Source organism: Urocampus carinirostris, chromosome 20 (genome assembly GCF_059441175.1).
Source record: "Urocampus carinirostris isolate Australia breed hairy pipefish chromosome 20, RoL_Ucar_1.0, whole genome shotgun sequence".
Classification (NCBI taxonomy): domain Eukaryota; kingdom Metazoa; phylum Chordata; class Actinopteri; order Syngnathiformes; family Syngnathidae; genus Urocampus; species Urocampus carinirostris.
The window spans coordinates 21612304-21633733 of NC_142368.1; the positions used below are offsets into that span (position 1 = coordinate 21612304).

At 41.5% G+C, this 21430-nt stretch overlaps 1 protein-coding gene across 1 annotated transcript; it reads right to left on the reverse strand.

Annotated features, from left to right (window-relative positions):
• Nucleotides 1–133: 133 nt before the first annotated feature.
• Nucleotides 134–20099, reverse strand: LOC148346576 (cytochrome P450 2K1-like). The gene is made up of 9 exons (XM_088325685.1): nucleotides 19840–20099; nucleotides 15626–15788; nucleotides 15406–15555; nucleotides 14450–14610; nucleotides 14198–14380; nucleotides 13962–14100; nucleotides 7633–7817; nucleotides 3770–3911; nucleotides 134–470 (listed from the first exon to the last, which is right to left on the reverse strand). The coding sequence occupies exons 1-9, from the start codon at nucleotides 20047–20049 to the stop codon at nucleotides 280–282; spliced, it is 1524 nt and encodes a 507-aa protein (XP_088181811.1). The 5' UTR covers nucleotides 20050–20099; the 3' UTR covers nucleotides 134–279.
• Between the last annotated feature and the right edge of the window lie 1331 nt (nucleotides 20100–21430).

Below are 21430 nucleotides of genomic sequence, written 5' to 3' on the forward strand. Positions count from 1 at the left end.
TTAGAGGGAACATTGGTGGTATTTAACATACCTACTTGTTTTAAAATTACAATCGTAGATCTCTTTACAGACAGTAAAAAGCCCATTAGCCACAAATCGCAACAGTATATTCTCACAATTAACAAACTTTACAAAAGTGTCCAAAGATTTTTATTCACCAACATTGTAAAACACAATTTTTTGTCTATTAGCATCATTTGCGGACCCATGCGTATATGCGCTTCATTTTTAGTTCCCAAATAATCAGGAAAAAAGGAGTACAATTTTCTTCCTAGCTGGCTAGCTCTCAATGGGAATTGCTCGAAGCTTGTGAGGAGAGGGGCTGAGGGTGCCGCCCACCGAAGGGGTCAGGTCCAGCTCGTCCTCGGTGATGCCTTTCGGTGGCCGGAAGTTAAAGTGCTGCAACAGCGTCACGAAAAACAGGAAGAGCTCCATTCGGGCCAGGCTCTCTCCCGGGCAAATGCGGCGACCTGGGGTATTGTATTTTAGAAATACAAAGAAATTTACATTCGACAATATTCATGAACTGATAGAAAAATGTAACTTCAAAGTTCCCCAACAGGATGATTTTTTTCCCCCCAATTTTTTGCTCAGCCTTTCACAACGTTTACGTTTTTTGGGGGTACCTGTAGCAGCAAGATGGGCAGACAATTATGGCAACTTCCTTTCAGTGAGCCTCATGTATGTAAAAAATGCTAATTTCTCCACCTATGAGAACTTTTCAAAATGCATGTCAATATGATATCAATTATCCTCTGCTTATCCAGAGTTGGGTCGCAAGGTCAGCAGCCTTAGAAGGGAAGCCCGGACCTCCTTATCCCCAGCTCATCCGACGGAATCCAGAGGTGTTTCCAGGCCAGCCTAGAGAAGTAGTATCTCCAGCGTGTCCTGGTTCATCTCCAGGGTCTCCTGCAGGTGGGTCATACCCGGGAAACACCCCCTAAGATGCCTGAGCCACTCTGTTGGCTCCTCTTAATGGGTAAGGGAAGCGGCTCTACACTGAGTCCCTACTGGATTACAGAGCTTCTCACCCTATCACTAAGGGAGAGCCCAGTTACCCTGTGGAAGAAACCTAGGATCTTGTTCTTTCGTCATGACTGACAGTTCGTGACCATAGTTGAGGGTAGGAATGTAGAATGACTGCTAAATCAGGAGCTTTGTCTTTCGACTTAGCTACTTCTTCACCACAAAAGACCAGTACAGGGTCCGCATGATGGCAGACGCTGCTCCTGCTCCTGTTCCTTCCTACCCTCGCACGTAAACAAGAACCAGAGATACTTGAACACCTCCACTTGGGGCAGTATCTCAACCCCAACCTGGAAAGGGCATGCCACCCTTTTCCGTCTGAGGATCATGAACTTGGGCTTGGAGGTGTTGATCTTCATCCTGACAGCTTCACCCTCTACTGCAAACCGCTCCAGTGAGAGCTGAAGATCACAGTTTGAGGAGGCCAACAGCACCAAATTATCTGAAAAAAAACTGAGATCTAATGCTGAAGGCCCAAAACCGGACCCCTTAAACACCACAGCTGTGTATGAAAATTCTGTCCATTGAATTTATGAACAGAATAGGTGACAATGTGCAGCCTTGGCAGAATCCAACCCCCTCTGTTAACAATTCCGAGTTACTGCTGACAATGCGGATCAAACTCTGCCACCGATCATACAAGACTGTCTGGTACCCCATACTCCTGACGCACCCCACAGGGCTACCAAAGGAACATAGTCGAATGCTTTCTTTAAGTCCAAAAAACACTTGTAAAATGGATAGGAAACTCCCATACACCCTCGAGGGCTCTTCAGAGTGTTTAGTCCACTCTACCATGGCCCCTACTAAACAATACTGATCCCACTGAATCCGAGATTCAACTTCCTGACGGACTGTCCTCTTCAGCACCTCTGTGTAAACCTTACCAGGGAGGCTGAGAAGTGTGATTCCCCTGTAGTTGAAACACACTATCTGGTCCACCTATACCTGCCAGATGTTTCAAGAGTCCCAAAGCCCAGGAAGACCCAATAAGAATCCCTTTAAAGCTTGACGGCATCCCTCACTGCCAGTGACCACCAACAGGTCTTAGGGTTGTTGCCATGGCAGGCACCGACTACCTCATGGCCACAACTCCGATCAGCCGCCTCAACAATGAAGGCACATAAACATAGTCCACTCAGACTCAATGTCCCTCGGGACATGGGCGAAGCGAAATTTTGCAGGAGGTGGTAATTGAAACTTATTCTTACAGCATATTGTGCTAGACTGCCTATCATTTAAACCAATACAGTAATACCTCGCTGTATTGCTTACTTTTTCCTGTTTTGCTACTTAGCCTGATTTTCATCATGCATTGTGCTCCAAGTCCTGATTGGCTTTACAGTCACCCTGCCCCTTTTCTGCCTGTGTCTGCCAATGTGTCAATAATGTTACGGTCTAAGTTGTGCGCACACATAAAACAGCTTGGTGCACTTACATTCATATGAGCCAATCTGTTTCAATTTCTCTGAAAGAGAGCATGTCAACAAAACGCTCTGGGGCTACAAAAGCTGACAAAGGCTGGCTATAAAATATCATCTGAAGTAAAAAAAAAAAAAAAGAAGTGTATGGTGTCCTGAAATCATTTTCAACCCTGTTTTGGATCAATAGTGCAATATAGCAGCATGATTATGTTCTACATTATAAGTTGGCAGGACAGAAGTGATTTAAAAAAAATGCTTACTTTTATTTATCAAACAAATACTAGAGCTTGTAAATTGTTTTTTGTTTTTTACTTTGTTTTTCAATGTATTTAATAAATTCATATATAATTAAAGGTTTCTGCTTTGTGGGATTTGACTATCAAGGGCCCATTATGAAAAGTGAAAAAGAGGAATTACTGGTAGCTCAGGAGGTAGAGCGCTTGTCTTGGGATCAAGGGATCCCAGTTCGAATCCCGGCTCATCCGTGTTACATGTCGAAGTCTCCTTGGGTAAGACACTGAACCCCTAATACCCCCAATAAGCAGGTTAGCGTCTTACATGGCTGCAATACAAGGCCGCTATTGGGAAATGTGGAGCACATTGTAAAGCGCTTTGGGAAGTCATTGACTTGAAAAGCGCCATATAAATCCGGATCATTTCATTCATTTCATTTTAATGAATGATGTTATTTGAGCACTAAAGTGTCATGGTTGCCATGGCGCCCAGTTGGCTGCGCCCATTTGGTACCAGCTGCGGCTCGTTGAGAGATTGGCTTTTTTCCATATAAAGCTCAGCGCTCTCTTGCTTTCTTGTCAGCCCGTCAAACGAACTTCTGCCCACAAAACGTGGGTTCTGACTCGGTCCTGTTTGCCTGTTGATATCTTCAGTCCGGTATTGTTCCCGTTTATTTTTGTCCGGTTTAATTTCGGGTTCCAGTTTTGTTTCCGTCTATTTATGTCCTGTTTATTATTCCCATCTAGTCTATCCTGTTAGTTATCGATATCCTGATTTGTTGTCAATCCTGTCTGTCCCTTTCTGTCCAGTATCAACCCCATCTGTCCGATATCAACTTAGCCAATTGGAATCGGTCTCGTCGATCTCTGGCTTCCTGTCCTTCCACGCCAGACCGACTTCCTAACGTGCATGACTCCCCATTTCCCTCAAAATGAAAGGCTTGTGTGAGAACGTCATGCGATTGGGTCCTGTTTCTGTTCTGGTTCTGACATAAAGGCACCAGATATTAGAAAATGTCCTTTTTAACTCCCTAAATATTTGCCCGGCAACAGATAACAACACAAATTTCCGGATGTATGCCTCACCTGCCGAGAAGGGCATGAAGGCATCGGGCTTGACAAACTTCCCATCCTGGTCTAGGAAATGTTGCGGATAAAACGAGTTTGGTTTTTCCCACTGGGTCTCGTCAAACAGGACTGATGTGAGGAGGGGGCACACGGTTGTGCCCTGGGGAAGAAAACAAGTTTAAAAAAAAAGCCAACATCATTGGTCCTCTATACCAGTGGTTCTCAACTTGTCTGACTTTATGACACACTACCCCATCCTGATTATGTGTCCTGACCCAAATCAAGAACAAAATTCTGACTTCCTAAATGTATTGAATGGGAAAAAAGTGTATTTTAGACAAGAAATAGTAGAATATATTCATGTTTTTAATAAAATGACCAGCTAAATGTCTTCAGGTTATAATATTCCCTCTAAAGGTAAATTTACTGCATTTTTAATGAAATCTTAAGCCATTTTGTTTTTTTCATGTATAATATGCACAAACACCAAATGAAAATGTGACTACTATGGTATGGGGGAGTGGGGTGATCCCTTAACCACTAGGGTCGTAGGGGCACCATTCCTGTGGTGTGTCTTGGTAAAGTAGTGCCTGGTGGCTCCCATCCCTCTCCAGGCTTACACATGTTTAAAAGAACTCAACTCAAAAGCAGAGAAGCGCCACTCTCTGGACCTAAAAATGGTCAACTTTGTACCCGTATTTACCTATTTCATCCATCGATTTTCTGCATACCTCTTTAAGGCAGGGGTATCAAAGTCAAGGCCCAGGGCTATTTGCACTCCACAGGATGATAATGTGAAACCCCCGCCTAAATAAGAAAATTAAAGGAACAGTGTATATTATTTGACCACTGGATGTCTTAATATTCTGTTGTGCAACCAAAAACGAGTACTAAAAATCACAACTAAAAATGAAAATTATGGATACTCAAAGTGACCAGAAATCATAAATGTTCTTTTTTTCTCCTGCCTTGCCTGTCACCAAGTTTTTGGTGTTTTGTGTATACGTAGCAGCAAGATGGTGCACAATTATGTCAGGTCCCTCTAGGTGAGCCTCGTTTTATGTAAAATATAACAAATTCTTAACCTATAAGTATCTAAAGACAAGAAACATATATCTGATGGTTGTGAAGGATTTTGCTAATTATTAAAACAATATCTTTTCTATTTTTAACAACTTTTTTCTAGCAAGCACAGAATGATACACACTGTCCCTTTAAGTACAGCCCCAGCTGACCTTGGGTCAATGTATTACTGATTGACTTATTTATTTTCATATGAATTCCTAATGTGTTCTTTTTAATTAATATTATTAGATCTTATTTCGTGTTGAGAATTTAAAAAAAACAACGATATTGCAAAACAGTGGACATTTTTTTTTCTGATTTATTTTTTGTGGAAAAACAGATTTTGCCCAACCTCACGCAGACCATAGCTCCAGTGGCCCCCATGTAAATTGAGTTAGAGACTACTGCTTAATTAAGGGACTTTTTGTTAGGGTCTAGCAGACCTCCCACCACCAGAGGGCCCCAACTGGCGTTTTAGTATCACACACATGTGCCCAATCATCGTGAACTCTTAAAAAGGATTGTTCTGTTCGAGTCGTTTTGAGTTTTTCTGTCTTCCCTTGTCATTTTCACTTTCACGTCAGGTTTGTTTGTTACTTTGTTTTTTACTTTCTGTTTTTTTGTTTTTCCTTGCAGTTTGATTTAGATCCCCCAACCCAGAGCCAACCGACCCGGTGCTCATTTTCACTAACAAGCAGGTTTTTTTTTTTTTTTTTACTTCCAGAGTACTGTCACCTGCTGTAATTTTCACTTCCATGCCAGGTTTGTTTGTTAATTTGTTTTTTCCTTGCAGTTCAGTCGTTTTTAGTTTGAACTTTGTCGAGTTTGTTTTTTGTTTCTAGTTTTTTGTTTGGAAATGTTTCTAGTTTATTACCCATTTATTTGAGTGGTACTTTGCTCTTGATTTTTGTTAATAAATACCGTCTTATTTAGGAAAACCTCTGCCTGCAGTTTCTCTCATGGGTTCGCTAACATCAAATCAGAACAATACAATAACCTGGAAGTCGTTTTGGTTATCTTGGTCATTTTTGTTTAAAAACCGAACGTGAATATATATTCTACTATCTGTGGTTTAAACTTTACATCTTTCTATTCCATACATTTGAAAAGTGGGTCCTTAGGTCACACCTGAGGAGAACCACTACTTTACATACAGGGAGTGCAGAATTATTAGGCAAGTTGTATTTTTGAGGATTAATTTTATTATTGAACAACAACCATGTTCTTAATGAACCCAAAAGTCTCATTAATATCAAAGCTGAATATTTTGGAAGTTGGAGTGGGGCTTTTTTAGTTTTAGCTATTTTAGGAGGATATCTGTGTGTGCAGGTGACTATTACTGTGCATAATTATTAGGCAACTTAACAAAAAACAAATGTATACCCATTTCAATTATTTATTTTCATCAGGGAAACCAATATAACAGCTCAACATTCACAAATATACATTTCTGACATTCAAAAACAAATCAGTGACCAATATAGCCACCTTTCTTTGCAAGGACACTCAAAAGCCTGCCATCCATGGATTCTGTCAGTGCTTTGATCTGTTCACGATCAACATTGCGTACAGCAGCAACCACAGCCTCCCAGACACTGTTCAGAGAGGTGTACTGTTTTCCCTCCTTGTAAATCTCACATTTGATGAGGGACCACAGGTTCTCTATGGGGTTCAGATCAGGTGAACAAGGAGGCCATGTCATTAGTTTTTCTTCTTTTAGACCCTTTCTTGCCAGCCACGCTGTGGAGTACTTGGATGCGTGTGATGGAGCGTTGTCCTGCATGAAAATCATGTTTTTCTTGAAGGATGCAGACTTCTTCCTGTACCACTGCTTGAAGAAGGTGTCTTCCAGAAACTGGCAGTAGGACTGGGAGTTGAGCTTGAGTCCATCCTCAACCCGAAAAGGCCCCACAAGCTCATCTTTGATGATACCAGCCCATACCAGTACCCCACCTCCACCTTGCTGGCGTCTGAGGCGGACTGGAGCTCTCTGCCCTTTACCGATCCAGCCACGGGCCCATCCATCTGGCCCATCAAGACTCACTCTCATTTCATCACTCCATAAAACCTTAGAAAAATCCGTCTTGAGATTTTTCTTGGCCCAGTCTTGACGTTTCAGCTTGTGTGTCTTGTTCAGTGGTGGTCGTTTTTCAGCCTTTCTTACCTTGGCCATGTCTCTGAGTATTGCACACCTTGTGCTTTTGGGCACTCCAGTGATGTTGCAGCTCTGAAATATGGCAAAACTGGTGGCAAGTGGCATCTTGGCAGTTGTACGCTTGACTTTTCTCAGTTCACGGGCAGTTATTTTGCGCCTTGGTTTTTCTACACGCTTCTTGTGACCCTGTTGACTATTTTGAATGTAACGCTTGATTGTTCGATGATCACGCTTCAGAAGCTTGGCAATTTTAAGAGTGCTGCATCCCTCTGCAAGATATCTCACTATTTTTGACTTTTCAGAGCCTGTCAAGTCCCTCTTCTGACCCATTATGCCATAGGAAAGGAAGTTGCCTAATAATTATGCACACCTGATATAGGGTGTTGATGTCATTAGACCACACCCCTTCTCATTACAGAGATGCACATCACCTGATATGCTTAATTGGTAGTAGGCTTTCGAGCCTATACAGCTTGGAGTAAGACAACATGCATAAAGAGGATGATGTGGTCAAAATACTCATTTGCCTAATAATTCTGCACTCCCTGTAAAGTGACTATAAAAGCTTTCGTTATAGTCCATCAAGTGAAGTTTTCCACCGTCAACTTTTAAAAGCAACATCAACGATAGAATTAATGAATTAAAAATAATGTTAGCAGACCTTCTTGATGAAATAACCCCTGAAGGTGACGTCGTGGCTGGTTTGGTGGGGAAGTGCTACGGGTGCGATATTGCCCAGCCTCTGAGTCTCGTGGATGACAGCGTCTGTGAAGGGTAAGTTCTTTCGGTCCTCCACCTGGACCTGACGATCTCCGATCACTTGCTTCACCTCTTCCTGGACCTTATCTAAATGTTTACAAGACAACAAATCCGTGTAACTTAGATCTGTGTTTTACAAGCAGTGTGCTGGTAATATCAGTGTCTGAAATAACGTCTGCCCGGGTGCCCGACAACTTTTTCGAGAAAAACAAAAATCTTTTGTTTTTTTCAAATCAAACGTTGGCTTTATTCCGATTTCGAAATCTTCGTTCGGTTTGGAAATTTCGGTTCGTTTGGCAATTTGCATACTCTGGCAGCCAATCAGACGCCTGCATTGAATAACTTTGTGCTTCTGGACTCTCTCGAGCGTAATAAGGTTGTGCATTTGCATATCATTTTCCAAAGTAGACGTACAGAGAACACAAGAAAAATGGATAAGTGGTTAGGAATCAAGCCAAAACCTCAGCCCCAGAAGAAAGATTCAAAAGAAGCTAACAAAATTAATGACACTACCAAACGTAAACGTACATTAAAAGCATCGTGGAAGAGGAGTTCACGTGGCTTGTAGCAGACATTGCAATGAATGAAGATGAGTAAATACAGGTACTTACTGATGGTAGGTGGAAAACGGCGATCTCATATACATGCAATGAATATTATACGTAGATTTATCTCATCTCATCTTATTAGCTGCACCGCTTATCCTCAGTAGGGTCACGGGGATGCTGGAGCCCATCCCGGCAATCATCAGGCAGTGGGCAGGGGACACCCTGAACTGGTTGCCAGCCAATCGCAGGGCACACAGGGACAGACAACTCGCTCGCTCATTCACACCTAGGGACAATTTGGACCGGCCAATCCACCTGAAATGCATGTCTTTGGAATGTGGGAGGAAACCGGAGTGCCCACGCAAGCACGGGGAGAACATACAAACTCCACACAGTAAGTCCGGTAGCTGGATTTTAACCCACACAGGAGGTTCCCAATACCTTAGAACTGTACCGCACATGCGCTAACCACTGCGCCGCCGTGCTGCCCACGTAGATTTATAATAAACTTAATTCTAAAGTGTTGTTCTGTTATATGTTCTGATTATCAATCTTTAATACTTTGCAACAATGGGGTTTTTTTTTTTTGCAATTAGTCGTCTTATTGTGTTTCAAGTTGCGAAAAATGGGGCAGGCAACTTAATGGCTGGGCAGGCAACTTTTCAGAGTTGTCTGCCCTGGTGTCCGCAAATTTTTTGGCATGAGTTTCAGTCACTGGTAATAAGCCGAAACGTTCTACCCTGATCCGACAGCAATTTTCTTTTCTTTATAATCAAGTAAAACCAGCATCACTGAAACTTTGAATTGTTGCAGACACAACTTTAGGTATTGGGGGTGATAGACCCCTGGGGGAAGCAAGAACTGGAGGCAAGGGTGCTCAAAATAGGGATGGTATTTAATACCAATAGGAGTTGCAAAGTGATAAACACGGGTTCACAAAACAACGAAATGTCCAAACAAAAAAATCTCCAAATCAGAAACAAACTCAGAAACAAACTCAAAAACTGTAAATATCAAATGTAAAAAAACAAAGTAACAAATAAACATGTGGGCAATGAACCAATAACCAAATGTCCAAACAGGAAACACGAAACAAAAGAAAAACCTACCTGGCATGACGATGGATATGCAAATGACCCAACCACAAGTGCTGTCCAAAATATCCTTTAATAGACGATGTGTAATATTTAATGCCCCGTAAGTGGTAGCAAAAAAAACCTTCTTTCAGTTAAAAAGAAAACATTCATTTGAGTACTAGGCAAACATAGATGAACTGTCATGCCAATGTTAATCTTTATTATTATATTCATTGGTCAGGAAATTTGTATCTCTTTTACATAGCGTAATCTATTGTCATGATTACTGATGTGAATCACCTGTGTTCGCTAATTTGCCGCCTACCATTCTTATTGGCTCGCTGTCTCTCCTTAAACCCAGTTCTGTCTTTCCCCTGCTGTCAGTCTGTCTGTGAACTTCTGTGTATACAAGGCAAGCCTTTTGCCACCCTGACTCCCACCTGTCCCGTTTTTGCTTCCGTTTGTCTCTGGCTACGACCTGTTTTGATCCCGACCACGTCTGCTCTCCCGTCCCGGCTTTTGACCCATTTTTGTTCCTGACTACGTCTACTCTCCCGTCCTGCTTACATCTCTTTTCTGACCCTGACCACGCTTGGCTCTCCCAGTCCCGGCTACCGACCAGTTTTTCCGTCCCTGACACCGCCATCGCTCGCTATGGAAGATCCACTTCGGTGTTTGGATCACAATCAGAGTACGACAGCGACTGGCTTCCCGTGTCAAGCGAACACGGGATCATGGGCGCATCAATAAAACTTGTGGTAAACGTTACGCAATTGGGTCCTGTTTCCGTTCTGGTCCTGACATCTATACCTAGTAGTCCCCCCTGTGTTTGTCTGGCATTTTGCTGCTTCGCCATGCTCATTTGACACTGGTTTTTGTTTGCATTAGAAAATACATTGCTACCAGTGGTCAAATTTTACACAATGTACCTTAAAAAGGTTAGGATAACTTGGGACAGGAATGTCATTTATATCAGTAGGCAGCAGATTATTATTTATTTCTTATGATATCCGAATGATCTGCTCATGAGGTAGCACAGTATATTTAATATCTTATTATGGTTGATAAAGCTTTTTAATATTGCATGTCAAAAAACAAAAACAATTGAATACAATAAACCAAATTGGTATGGATGGGTGCAAATCAGAACGTGAAATATAGTCATCTATCAATTCATTAACCACCAGTTGTGTTAACATCACGTCAATTACCATCTACTGCAAGGGGGCTCCAAACGTTTTCAAGCTGAGAGTTTCTCTTTGTCACAAAAGGATGCAAAGGGCACACTGTTCTATATGCATTTTTAACACAATAACTTATTATGTTATTACTAAGTCGTTACTATGTTATTACCAGTGTTTGGCACGTTACTAAGGTAACAAGTTATAGTTACCCACTAATTCTTGCAAAAGTAACTGAGTTAGTAACTGAATTACTCAATAGTAAAATTAACTAGTTACCGGGGAAAGAAACTATTTCTGTCACTTTGAAAAGAAGTTGTATGTCAAAAAATTCGAAATTTCCTGAGTAAATACAGAACACCACAGTGAGGTCTTCGACAGGAGTTTACTTGAAGAGATGGCAATTCTCACTGGTTTTAGAAAAACCCTTTTTTATTCTGCTCTGCTCACTAAAAACAGCCGGTTCTTTCAGGTCCTAAATGGCACTTCGGGTTGTTTTTGTTGCTTTAAGTAATACGTTACTAGTTATTATGTACGGCATGACTTAAAAAAGAGTGGGGAAAAAAAAAAGACAAAACTGGAAAAAAAGAAACAAAAGGAAAAATAAAATAACAAAAGGGAAGAGACAGATAAAAGAAGAAAAAATATAAACTTTTCTTTTTCTTTATCTTAAGACTGATAAACACAGATATCAAATGTAAATATTTATAAATATACACAAAAGATCAAATACCAAACAATTCAAACATTTTTGTGCTCAACATATATAAAGTCAACAACAAATTGCAAAAAAATGCATATTGACCAATCACACAAGAAAAAAGGCACTGTTGATCGGTGTGTAGCTGGATCCCTTTGGTCACCTTTATAGAGACGATTCGTTTGCGAATGACAGGAGTCGGTAAATTGTCAGATATAGGGCTCACATTTTCGCCAATCATCCTTCATCCGCTTTTTTCAGTCCATGTGTGAACACGATATTCGTAATTGCTATATAGCAGTCGCTGTTTTGAATGGCGAGATGATCCAAAATGACGTGACTTAAACAACTCGGAGGGCAGAAAACTGCACTGCTGAAATTAGCGTCAGGTCTGCCAAGGGGGGGACACGCCACTGTTGGCGTTCTGCAGTCAAAGTAACCCACCGCTTTCGACCGTCAATAACGGTAACAGCGGTGTAATGACGAAAATAGTTCTAATTAAGTTTACCCTGTTACAAAAAAATATAACCGCATTATACCCAACGCAGGTTCAGTACTAGGTTAATTATTGGAAGTAGGGTTGAATAGACTCAGTCAACCACTAAAAATCCCTTTTACTGTAAATTCAACTCGACCTAGCACTGGTGAGCTATTTTCAAAATAGGTCTGTTGGCACCTTAGCTATCCTTAGGCGACACCCATGTGCCAGCGGGCACCACGTTGGAAACCCCAGATCTACAACAATCATCATTACTTACGTCCATTGGAATAAAGGAATGAGTGAAGTGTAGAATATTGTATTGTCCAGATGTGTTTTTGTGCAAATATTTTGTTGTTCCCTTTTGTTAGAGGTTGATATTGTTCGTGCCGTGTCCAGAATAAATTTAATTCATCCCCTCCCTGATTCCTCAAAATACTAATTACTTTTAACCTGGTTTAACTCGTAAATCAAGTGTTAAACTGGCTTAAGTGTTTCCCCTCAATAGTTAAAGCGTCAGAACCAGAACAGACGGAGGACCCAGGCGCGTAACATTTTCACACAAGCTTTATTTCACGGGAATGGGGCAGTCATGCGCATGAACACAAACAACAGTGATTCGGCGATCGCTGGGCGAAAGAAGTAAGACAGAAGTCCAGCGCGGAAAAACAGGCAGCCAGAGGCAGACGAGATCGATACCAGGTACACGAGCAGACAGGGAACAGACGGAATCGAAGGGTTAAAGTGCATTTAGTGCTTCAATAGAACAGTCAGGGCAACTTTAAAGATTTAACCTAAAATTTAAATTAACAGTAGATAAAAGGATCAATTAACATTTGGATAAAATAATACGTTTTTAATAGGAAACACATTGTAGTAAATATCTGATCATATAACTAAATGATCTAATGACATTTTTTTTAAACAGCGAACAATGATGTGTAAGTGTCATGAACCGGAACAGGAGGAGAATCCAAATGCTTGACGTTCCTTACACAAGCTTTTATTTTACGGGAAATGGGGCAGTCATGCACGTTAGCCCAAACGGCAGTGATTCGGCGATTGTTGGGCGGAAGACGTAAGGCAGCAGTCTGGCGTGGAATGACAGGAAGCCAGAGACCAATGAGATCGATACAAATCGCTCAAGCAGATATCAGACAGATGGAGTGATACCGGACAGGATGGGACAGACAGGGTTGATATCAAAACTGGATATCGAAATTAAACAGGGCAAAATAGACAGGAACAATACAGGACAGGAATCGCAGGCAGGGAACCAGACAGAGTCAAAACCCACGTCTTGCGGGGCAGAGGGTTGTTGATGGACTGACAAAGGGTGAGTGAGAGCACTGAGCTTAAATAGGGAAGCCAATCTGTCAACGAGCCACAGCTGGCACCACACGGGTGGGGCCAATTGAGCGCCACGGCAACCGTGACAGTAAGCCCATGATCCAATAAAGTTTCTTAGAAAAGACATCAAAGACATCATAGCAAGAACCAATAGCAGGTCTTTAGTCATCGCTCGTTGCGGGCAGGACGATTAGCAGCAGCAATTGTTGGCAAGACATTGCTGAGAAAACCAAATCCATCCTTTTCGTTTTTTTGACTCCACCCAGTGATGGTGTTATTCACAATACACAAAAAAACCCGATTTTGACGAGTTTTGGCCAGGTTCTTTTTTTCCCTCTTCCTTGAATCATTGGAAGATTGGAAATTCTTGTGATCCAAGTAGGGAGCTAGCCCAAGACAAGAATCCAGCAAAGATCGAATTAATCTTAAAGCTTTACATCAAGGTTATGGTAGGAATTGGATTATTCCTTTGATCTTGACAGTGGAATTATGAACTTCGAGAAACCAGCAGTACCCATGGATTTAGGATTCCTTTAATTGAAAAACATTAGAATTGTGTTTTTTTCTTATTTGATGAACCTTCTTGTCAATCATTTAAAATGTCAATGAAATGTGAAGTGTATTCCTGTGTGACTTTAAATCCTGACATGAAACCGATTTAGGATGATTCTAAAACCTTATAAGTGCGTATAAATGTACATTTTCCCATTAATAGACTGTAATAAACCAAAATAAGAGTGGATTTTAGTTGTAGATTGAACCTGGCTTAACTCTTCACTCAAGCTTCTGTGCTTCAACTCAAAAGTTAAAACACCTAATCCAAGTTTAAATATACTACAAAGATAAAGGGTGGTTGGCATGTGAAAACTGAATTTCAGTGGTAGGCCACTGTTGTTACCTTGTATGTCAGGATATTTGGCCATGATGAGAAGGGCCCATCTGAGCGTTGTGGACGTGGTTTCTGTGCCTGCAGCAAACAGGTTGAAGACAGTCGCCACAAGGTTCACAGTGTGGAAGTGACCCGCGTCCCCAGATTCCTGCGCACAAAGGAAGACCCAAAATCGACTTTGTTGGTGATCATTCACTGTCCTGGTACTAGTCAAGGATCCACGATCTAGAAAATGACTGTAGGACCTGCTGTTGCTGCTGTCTGATCAGGAAGGCGTCAATAAAGCCTCGGCTGCAATTCGGGTTCAGGGTCGCCTTCAGACCCTCGATCAGTTTAATGGTTTGCTTCCAGTTGGCGTCAACCTGACTATGCAACTCCTTCCGAGCCGAGGAGAACCACTTGCCGAGCCACGGGAATGAGTTGTCGAACTTTGGGAAAGGGATATTTTGACACAATAAATTCTTCAGCAACATGGGAATGGAGGGCGTTCTATATACCAGGAAGGACGGAGACCCTAAGAGTTCAATGTTTCTGCTCACACGCCGGACCATGGCTGCGAAGGCTGGGTCGTCGTACTCGAACCTGCTGCCGAACACCAGTGAGCAGATGATGTTGGACACGGCGTAGTTGACTGGCTTTTGTGTGTCAAACGCTTCACCTGAGGTGAGAACCGGCATCGTGAAATGGTGAATCGCCACAATAACTTGACATATCATACAGGGGTCCCCAAGATGGTGCCACCTAAAGACAGTTGAGGTGGCACGGGACCTGTAGTATTGGTTGATTGAGTCTGTTCAACCCTACTTTTAATAATTAACCTGGTAATAATGTAGTAATAGCAATTACGTGATACATTGTTATTTTAGGAATTTAAATAAATAAATTCCAGTTCATGGGCTTCATGGACCAAAAAAAATCCATTCAAGTATTGATAATCATCTTTTAGGAATTAAATAAGAGAAGAGAACAAGAATCTATTCATGTAAATGTATTTGTTACCTTTCATAGATTTATCCATCCATCCATCCATTATCTGCACCGCTTATCCTCAGTGGGGTCGCGGGGGTGCTGGAGCCCATCCCAGCTATCTTCTAGCAGTAGGCAGGGGACACCCCGAACTGGTTGCTAGCCAATCGCAGGGCACACAGGGACAACTCACTCGCTCATTCACACTTTGGGACAATTCGTACCGGCCAATTAACCTGACAAACATGTTTTGGGGATGTGGGAGGAAACCGGAGTGCCTGGAGGAAACCCACGCAAGCATGGGGAGAACATGTAAACTCCACACAGGGGGTTTGTTTATAGATTTATTTTACATTAAATACAACAAACATGCTTGCTCTCTGGCTACCTTTTTAGCTTGTAGCTATCTTCCTACATTTTTAGATATTTAGCAAGCTTGATGAAATAACACACAAAAATCGTGGTAGTTGAAACCTCTGCATTTCACCTCTGAAACCCTTAAAGACCTCCATGAGTTGATGACACTCCTCAATGATCTTGTCCTCACAGACCTTCTTCCCCATCCCAAAGTCTCTGAGGTTGCTCAAAGCAAAGCGACGCATCTCCTTCCACGTTTCTCCGTTAGACCACACGACGCCTAGGACGAGCCAAAGATTGACGTTTACTTCCTGTGCTTGCTTTCATTGCTAGGTGGTGTACGTGCATACCATTGATCAGTTGTGTGTCCTTGATGGCGTTCGGAATTTGTCGTTCGCTAAAATCTTCAGCCCGCTGAACCAGGGCCTCTTTCACCGCCTTGTAACCGGCAAGAACCAACACTTTTTTGGGGCCCATGTGAAAGGTGAACACTGGGCCGTACTTCTTGGACATCTTGGAACAAGGAGGTAAGGCTTCAAAATAAAAGCCTGTCACATTGACCAAACAACCACAGTATGCTGGAATCCAGCATGCCACTGTCCTCCAGAGGGTGTTAACGAGCAGATAGACAGGAGGATCTCCACAATTGCCTCTCATGTACAGACCTTAAGAATTAAGAATGTAATGACTGTGCGGACAGAGGGCGCTGTCAGATCGTAACTTACAATTTTGATGTTGGGCCTGTGCTTGTTTCCTGACCCTTTATTGCCCGTCTCTACCCGACTAAGGAATCCTGTACCCATGGCAGCCGTGAATTTGTTCAGGACTGTGTTTTTTTGTCAATTGTTTTCTTTCCTTCCGCCATGTGTGGAGCATTCTTTATTATTCCCTTTGCCACCTCACAAACATGTCATTCATGTGTCTGCTCCTGTGTCCACCTTCGTGAAACATAACACAATAGTTAAAATCAGTAGAAATTTGTTTATATAGACTTTTAAAAAAAGAGACTCTCAAAATGAACTGAACAAAAATATGGCACAAATTGTACAATATCAATTAACAAAAGCTTTTTTGTAGTGTTGCTCCAGTTGTGTTGCTTGGTGCATGGGCATAACTAGATCATCTTTGGGGATGCTCAAGCACCCCCAAAAATACATCATTTTTTAATCTCTCTTTTCCTTATTAAAGGAGAGGATAGGCTTAAATATGATGAAACAAAAAATATATATAAAACAAAAATGTGAACAATGCAGTGTCTGGAATAATCTAAAGCCTTGAAATAGTTTAGTCCATTTGATTCGTAGCATCAACCCCTGCTCCTCTTCTGCTTGACTTTGTTATCATCAACAGATATTATTAGATAATATTAGATATTAGATATTAGTCCTCATTCTAGTTGCATTGAATCCTGTTGTGGAAAATAGACTCGCATTTGTAGAATAGAGTTGCATACAGTTAGAAATGTAGAAAAACCTGCTTACGTTGCTTACAGTAGTGAGGGAATGTGGACATCATTCGAGAAGATCCTTGACAAGATAGTCGAGTTTACCAAAATGGGCATGAGACCTACAAGGCCTTTCTTCAAGGACTCTCTGAGCAAACTGAGGCAACAACATGTCCTAATAAGGGTACGAACAACATGTCCGTGTTGATTACTGAGGACTAGGGCCGCCTTTTGGGCTGAAGCTATAAAAGCATTGTTATGTTTGGAGTTCTCTGAGTTCTTTTGGGATGACGAAATAAAAGGCTCCCCCTCATGGCTGGTTCCCGATGTACTTAATTCAATCACGAAAGAAGACTTAAAAGATTATCGAACCTACAACTTCTCCTACATTTTCTCCTACAATCCAATGCAATTTGAATACAACACTATGGGTGCTTAGCACCCACAGTGTCGAATTAGCACCCATAGAGCTCTGAACTTAAAATCAATCGTGGCGATGTGTAAGGTACTTCACCATTCTAGTTGCTAAATTTAAAGTTGCGGTGTTATATGTCAAAAAACTGGGAAAACCAGCAATAAAAGATGTAGCACTTCCTTGTGATTAAAAAAAAACCCAACCTTTTTTTTTATGTCGATTCATATGTTGAGGGAAAATACATTAAAGATGGTGTGTGTCTTTTGAGGTGTCCTTAAAAAATTGAAACATTTTCCTTAACAAGTATGTGTTAACAATTTTCTACTGCGCTTATCTGCTTTCATTTTACTTTTAGCAGAGCTTTTTGGTGCGGAACACATTAGGTTTGAAGAATGGGGCCTGGGGGGAGTGCTGGAGAGTGACGTTATGCTCATCCCCGAAGGTTCTCTTTTCTATTTGTCAGTGTAGAACAAAAATGGTAAAAGTAAAATAAGGCCTACTTCAAGCAGAATGCCAAGAAAGATGAAATATTAAGTTTTTTTCAAGCGAGTCTAACAAATGCACGCACTTGCATGCGCATCATAAATGAGTCGACGGAGGCTGCAATGATGATATGAGCCAAGAGATGGCGGCAGAGAGTAACAGAGTTCCAAACACTGTACAGCGCCTTTAAGTGTTTGGAGAACTCCAAATTTGTTTGCAATAGAAAGCATAATTCTCTGCCTTTTGGACCCGGTAGCAATTTAGGCTGAGCGTTTTGTTGACATGATGGCTTTTAGAGAAACTTGAAGTTGATGAAGGTTGAAGGATGAAGATTTACACGTACGTAATGAACAGTTTAGAGTGCAGAATTATTGACGCAATGGCAGACACAGGCAGAAAAGAAAAGAGAACTGTTGAGCTAATCAGGTAGCGTAACCGCAAAAAATAACCGGGATTCAGCGTGGGATTTCGGTACTGAAAAAAAATTCACGCGCATCTCTGCAAGTGCATTCTTGTGCGTTGTGACCAGTCTTTGGAATAACGCTGTTATAAATATCGCCATTACGTAGCACCATTTCGTAAAGGTGATATTTCTTCAGTAAAAGGGTAACCTAATTGTTGATTTTTTTTTTTCTGCCGTTATAATGACGTATTGTGTCTGACAGTCAAAAGCAGTTTTCCGCTCTACCCCGAGTTGTTTACGCCCCGTTTTTTCATTTCATGTCACCATTCGAACTAGCGACTACCATATAGTTGGATAGCGATTACAAACATAGTATTTATTATTGCACCGAAAGAAAAGACGATAAAGGGCTGATTGGCAGAAAATAAGAGCCCTATACTTGACAGCACCACGATTTGTGTCATTTGGGAACAAAACGTCTCTATGAACCAGCTCTTGGAAGTGAACAAAAGGAGGCTGCCACTTGCCAATCAACAGCCGATTACCTCCAAGACGCCTTTTTTCTCTTGTGATCGATCAATATGATTTTTTTTCATGCATTTGTTGTGCATACAAAAAGGCCAAAATTGTTTTGTAGTTTATATATTTTTTGTAGATTTACAATTTCTTCTAAATTATATTTCCTGTGCTTTTCCTTGTTAATGTAGTCATATAAAACGTATACAAAGTAAGTATATATAAAGTTCATTCTTTTTTCTTTGTTCATCTTTCTTTTTACCTTTGCTATTACATTTTTGTTTTGTTTCCTTTTATCTACTTTTTATTTTTTTCTCCAATTTTAAATCAACCCGTGAATAATGTTACATAGTAATTGGTACTTTAGGGATAAAAGGAACAAAAACAACCTGAAGAGCCTTTTGGGACGTGAAAGAGCCAGTTTATTTTAGTGAGTAAATCCCCCCCCCAAAAATGGTGTTCTAAAAACAGTCGTGATAACCATCTCTTCAAGTAAACTCTCGTCAAAGACATCACTGTGGTGTTTCGTATGTACGTACTCCAAAAAATCGAATTTTTTGACATACAACTTATTTTTAGAGTAACAAAAATATTTACTTTTCCCTGCTAACTAGTTACTTTTACGATAGAGTAATTCAGTTACTAACTCAGTTACTTTTGGAAGAAGTAGTTAGTAACTATAACATAATACATAATCATTGGTAATGTAGGGAAGAAAGCAACAAAAACAACCAGAAGAGTTGCTTGGAAACCCGAAGGTTCTCTAGAAATAGTCAGAATTCATCTACTGTATTATCTGCACCGCTTAGGGTCGCGGGGCTGCTGGAGCCCAACCCAGCTATCTTCAGGCAGTGGGCAGGGGACACAGAGACAGACAACTCACTCGCACATTCATACCCAGGGACAATTTGGACCAGCCAATAAACTTGATATGCATGTTTTGGGAATAAGGGAGGAAACCGGAGTGCCCGGAGGAAACCCACGGGGAGAACATGCAAACCCCACACAGGAGGTTTCGGTGTCATGACCTCAGAACTGTGCCACACACGCGCTAACCACTGCACTGCCGTGCTGCCCTAGTCAGAATTCCCATCACTTGCGGTGTTTTGTATTTCCTCATAAAATGCTAAATTCTTTGACATACGACAGCTTATTTTTAAAGTACCGGAAATAGTTACTTTCCTTGGTAACTAGTTACTTTTACTATAAAGTAATTCAGTTACTAACTTTTTGGAAGAAGTAGTGAGTAACTCTAACTTGTTACTTTTAAAAAGTAACATGCCCAACACTGCTCATTCCTCACCTCCAGGAGTGTCTGGTGTTGTCCTTTCCGCATGTTGAGATCGAAGAAGTTCCCAAGCAGCGGCAGCGGCCTGGGCCCAGGAGGCTCCAGGCGCCCCTGCGACCTGGAGACCGAAGACCAGGCCACATAAACCAGGAGGAGCACCAGCACGGAGCCCACCATGGAGCTGGGGTTTAGTTGGAACAAAGCACTCGAAAGCAATGCGTCCATGCTTGGGCCTTGGAGTGAATGCGCACAATATTGCAACCAGGCGTAGAATAACAATCCCAGACGTCCCCCTCCCTCCACAAGAAGGCGGGACCAAATACAACTCAGGTGAATGACACGTGGTTGTTGATGTTGTTCAGATCACTGTGACTTTTCACACTACTAAATATTGGGCATGATGGAGGTTTAATGTTTAACACTACTGCGGTTCATCTTTGACCCACAGGTGATTGCCATGATGGACTTTTGATCGTTTGCTATAATAAATGGGCAGCCAGGTGAAAGGTAACTGTTGAGCATCTTTACATTGTACAGTTTTGAACTTTTTTACTATTAAAGTATGCCGTTTTTTCCCTACAGTAGCAGAGAGGATTGATATCAGATCATTGAGGAATTCAAAGGGATTGTCAAGTCAAGTCAGGTTTATTTGTTAATTACAAAGTGTCAAGAACTGGAACAGGATTAGGACCCAATCGCGTGACGATCTCACACAAGGCTTTATTTTACGGGAAATGGGGAGTCATGCACGTTAGGCAGCCAGTCTGGCGTGTGAAGGCAGGAAGCCAGAGACCGACAAGATCGATTCCAATTGCCCGAGTTGATACCGGACAGATGGGGTCAATACCGGACAGAACGGGACAGACAAGATAGATAATGAATCAGGATATTGAAAATAAACAGGAGAAACTAGACGTGAACAAAAACAGGAGAAAATAAAGAAAATAGCAAAAAGCGCCATTACGAGACGAAACATGAACATGAATTCAAGGCGGACACATTAAAACGCGCTGTGTCCAGGTACGGCAAACAAACACAGACCCTGAAAACATTTGTCACTGCTACAAACGCCACCACTGAAGCAAGCTATCACATTGATCACTGCATGGCAAAGCACGCAAAACCAAGTACTGATGGCGAATATATTAAAGGTGTGTGTGTGTGTGTGTGTGTGTGTGTGTGTTTCAAGTTTCTCAAATAAGATTATTGATGAATGGTATGGTAGCTGTCCATATCACTTTCCACATGTTGCTCTCAGTCATTTTTTAGTTTGTTGATGAACAAGAATAGTGGAAGATAAATTGGTCAGTTAGACAATTTCAATGAATATCCATATTGTATATTCGGACTGGTGTAAAATGACAGCTCTGTTGGAAATAAAAAAAAATGTGCGAGTCATTAATCTTGGTTTGGCACACCTATTTACAAGGACATTTAAAAGTGGCACTCCACACCGAAAAGGTTGCTGACCCCTGCTCCAGAGTATAAGTCGCACCAGCCAGAAAATCCATTATAAAGAAGGAAAAGCATGCATAAGCCGAACTCGAAGTTTAGGTTGCACCACTTGCGACTTACAGTCAGAAAAACACAGTAATATCAGAACGCA

Excerpts from the sequence above, each read along its gene's own strand:
- LOC148346576 (XM_088325685.1), bottom strand. The coding sequence starts at position 20,049 with ATGGACGCATTGCTTTCGAGTGCTTTGTTCCAACTAAACCCCAGCTCC. Across the intron at positions 14,611-15,405 it reads GGTCTTTAAGGGTTTCAGAG|GTGAAGCGTTTGACACACAA; the intron begins GTGAAATGCAGA and ends TTCTCACCTCAG. Across the intron at positions 14,101-14,197 it reads TCAGACAGCAGCAACAGCAG|GAATCTGGGGACGCGGGTCA; the intron begins GTCCTACAGTCA and ends CTTTGTGCGCAG.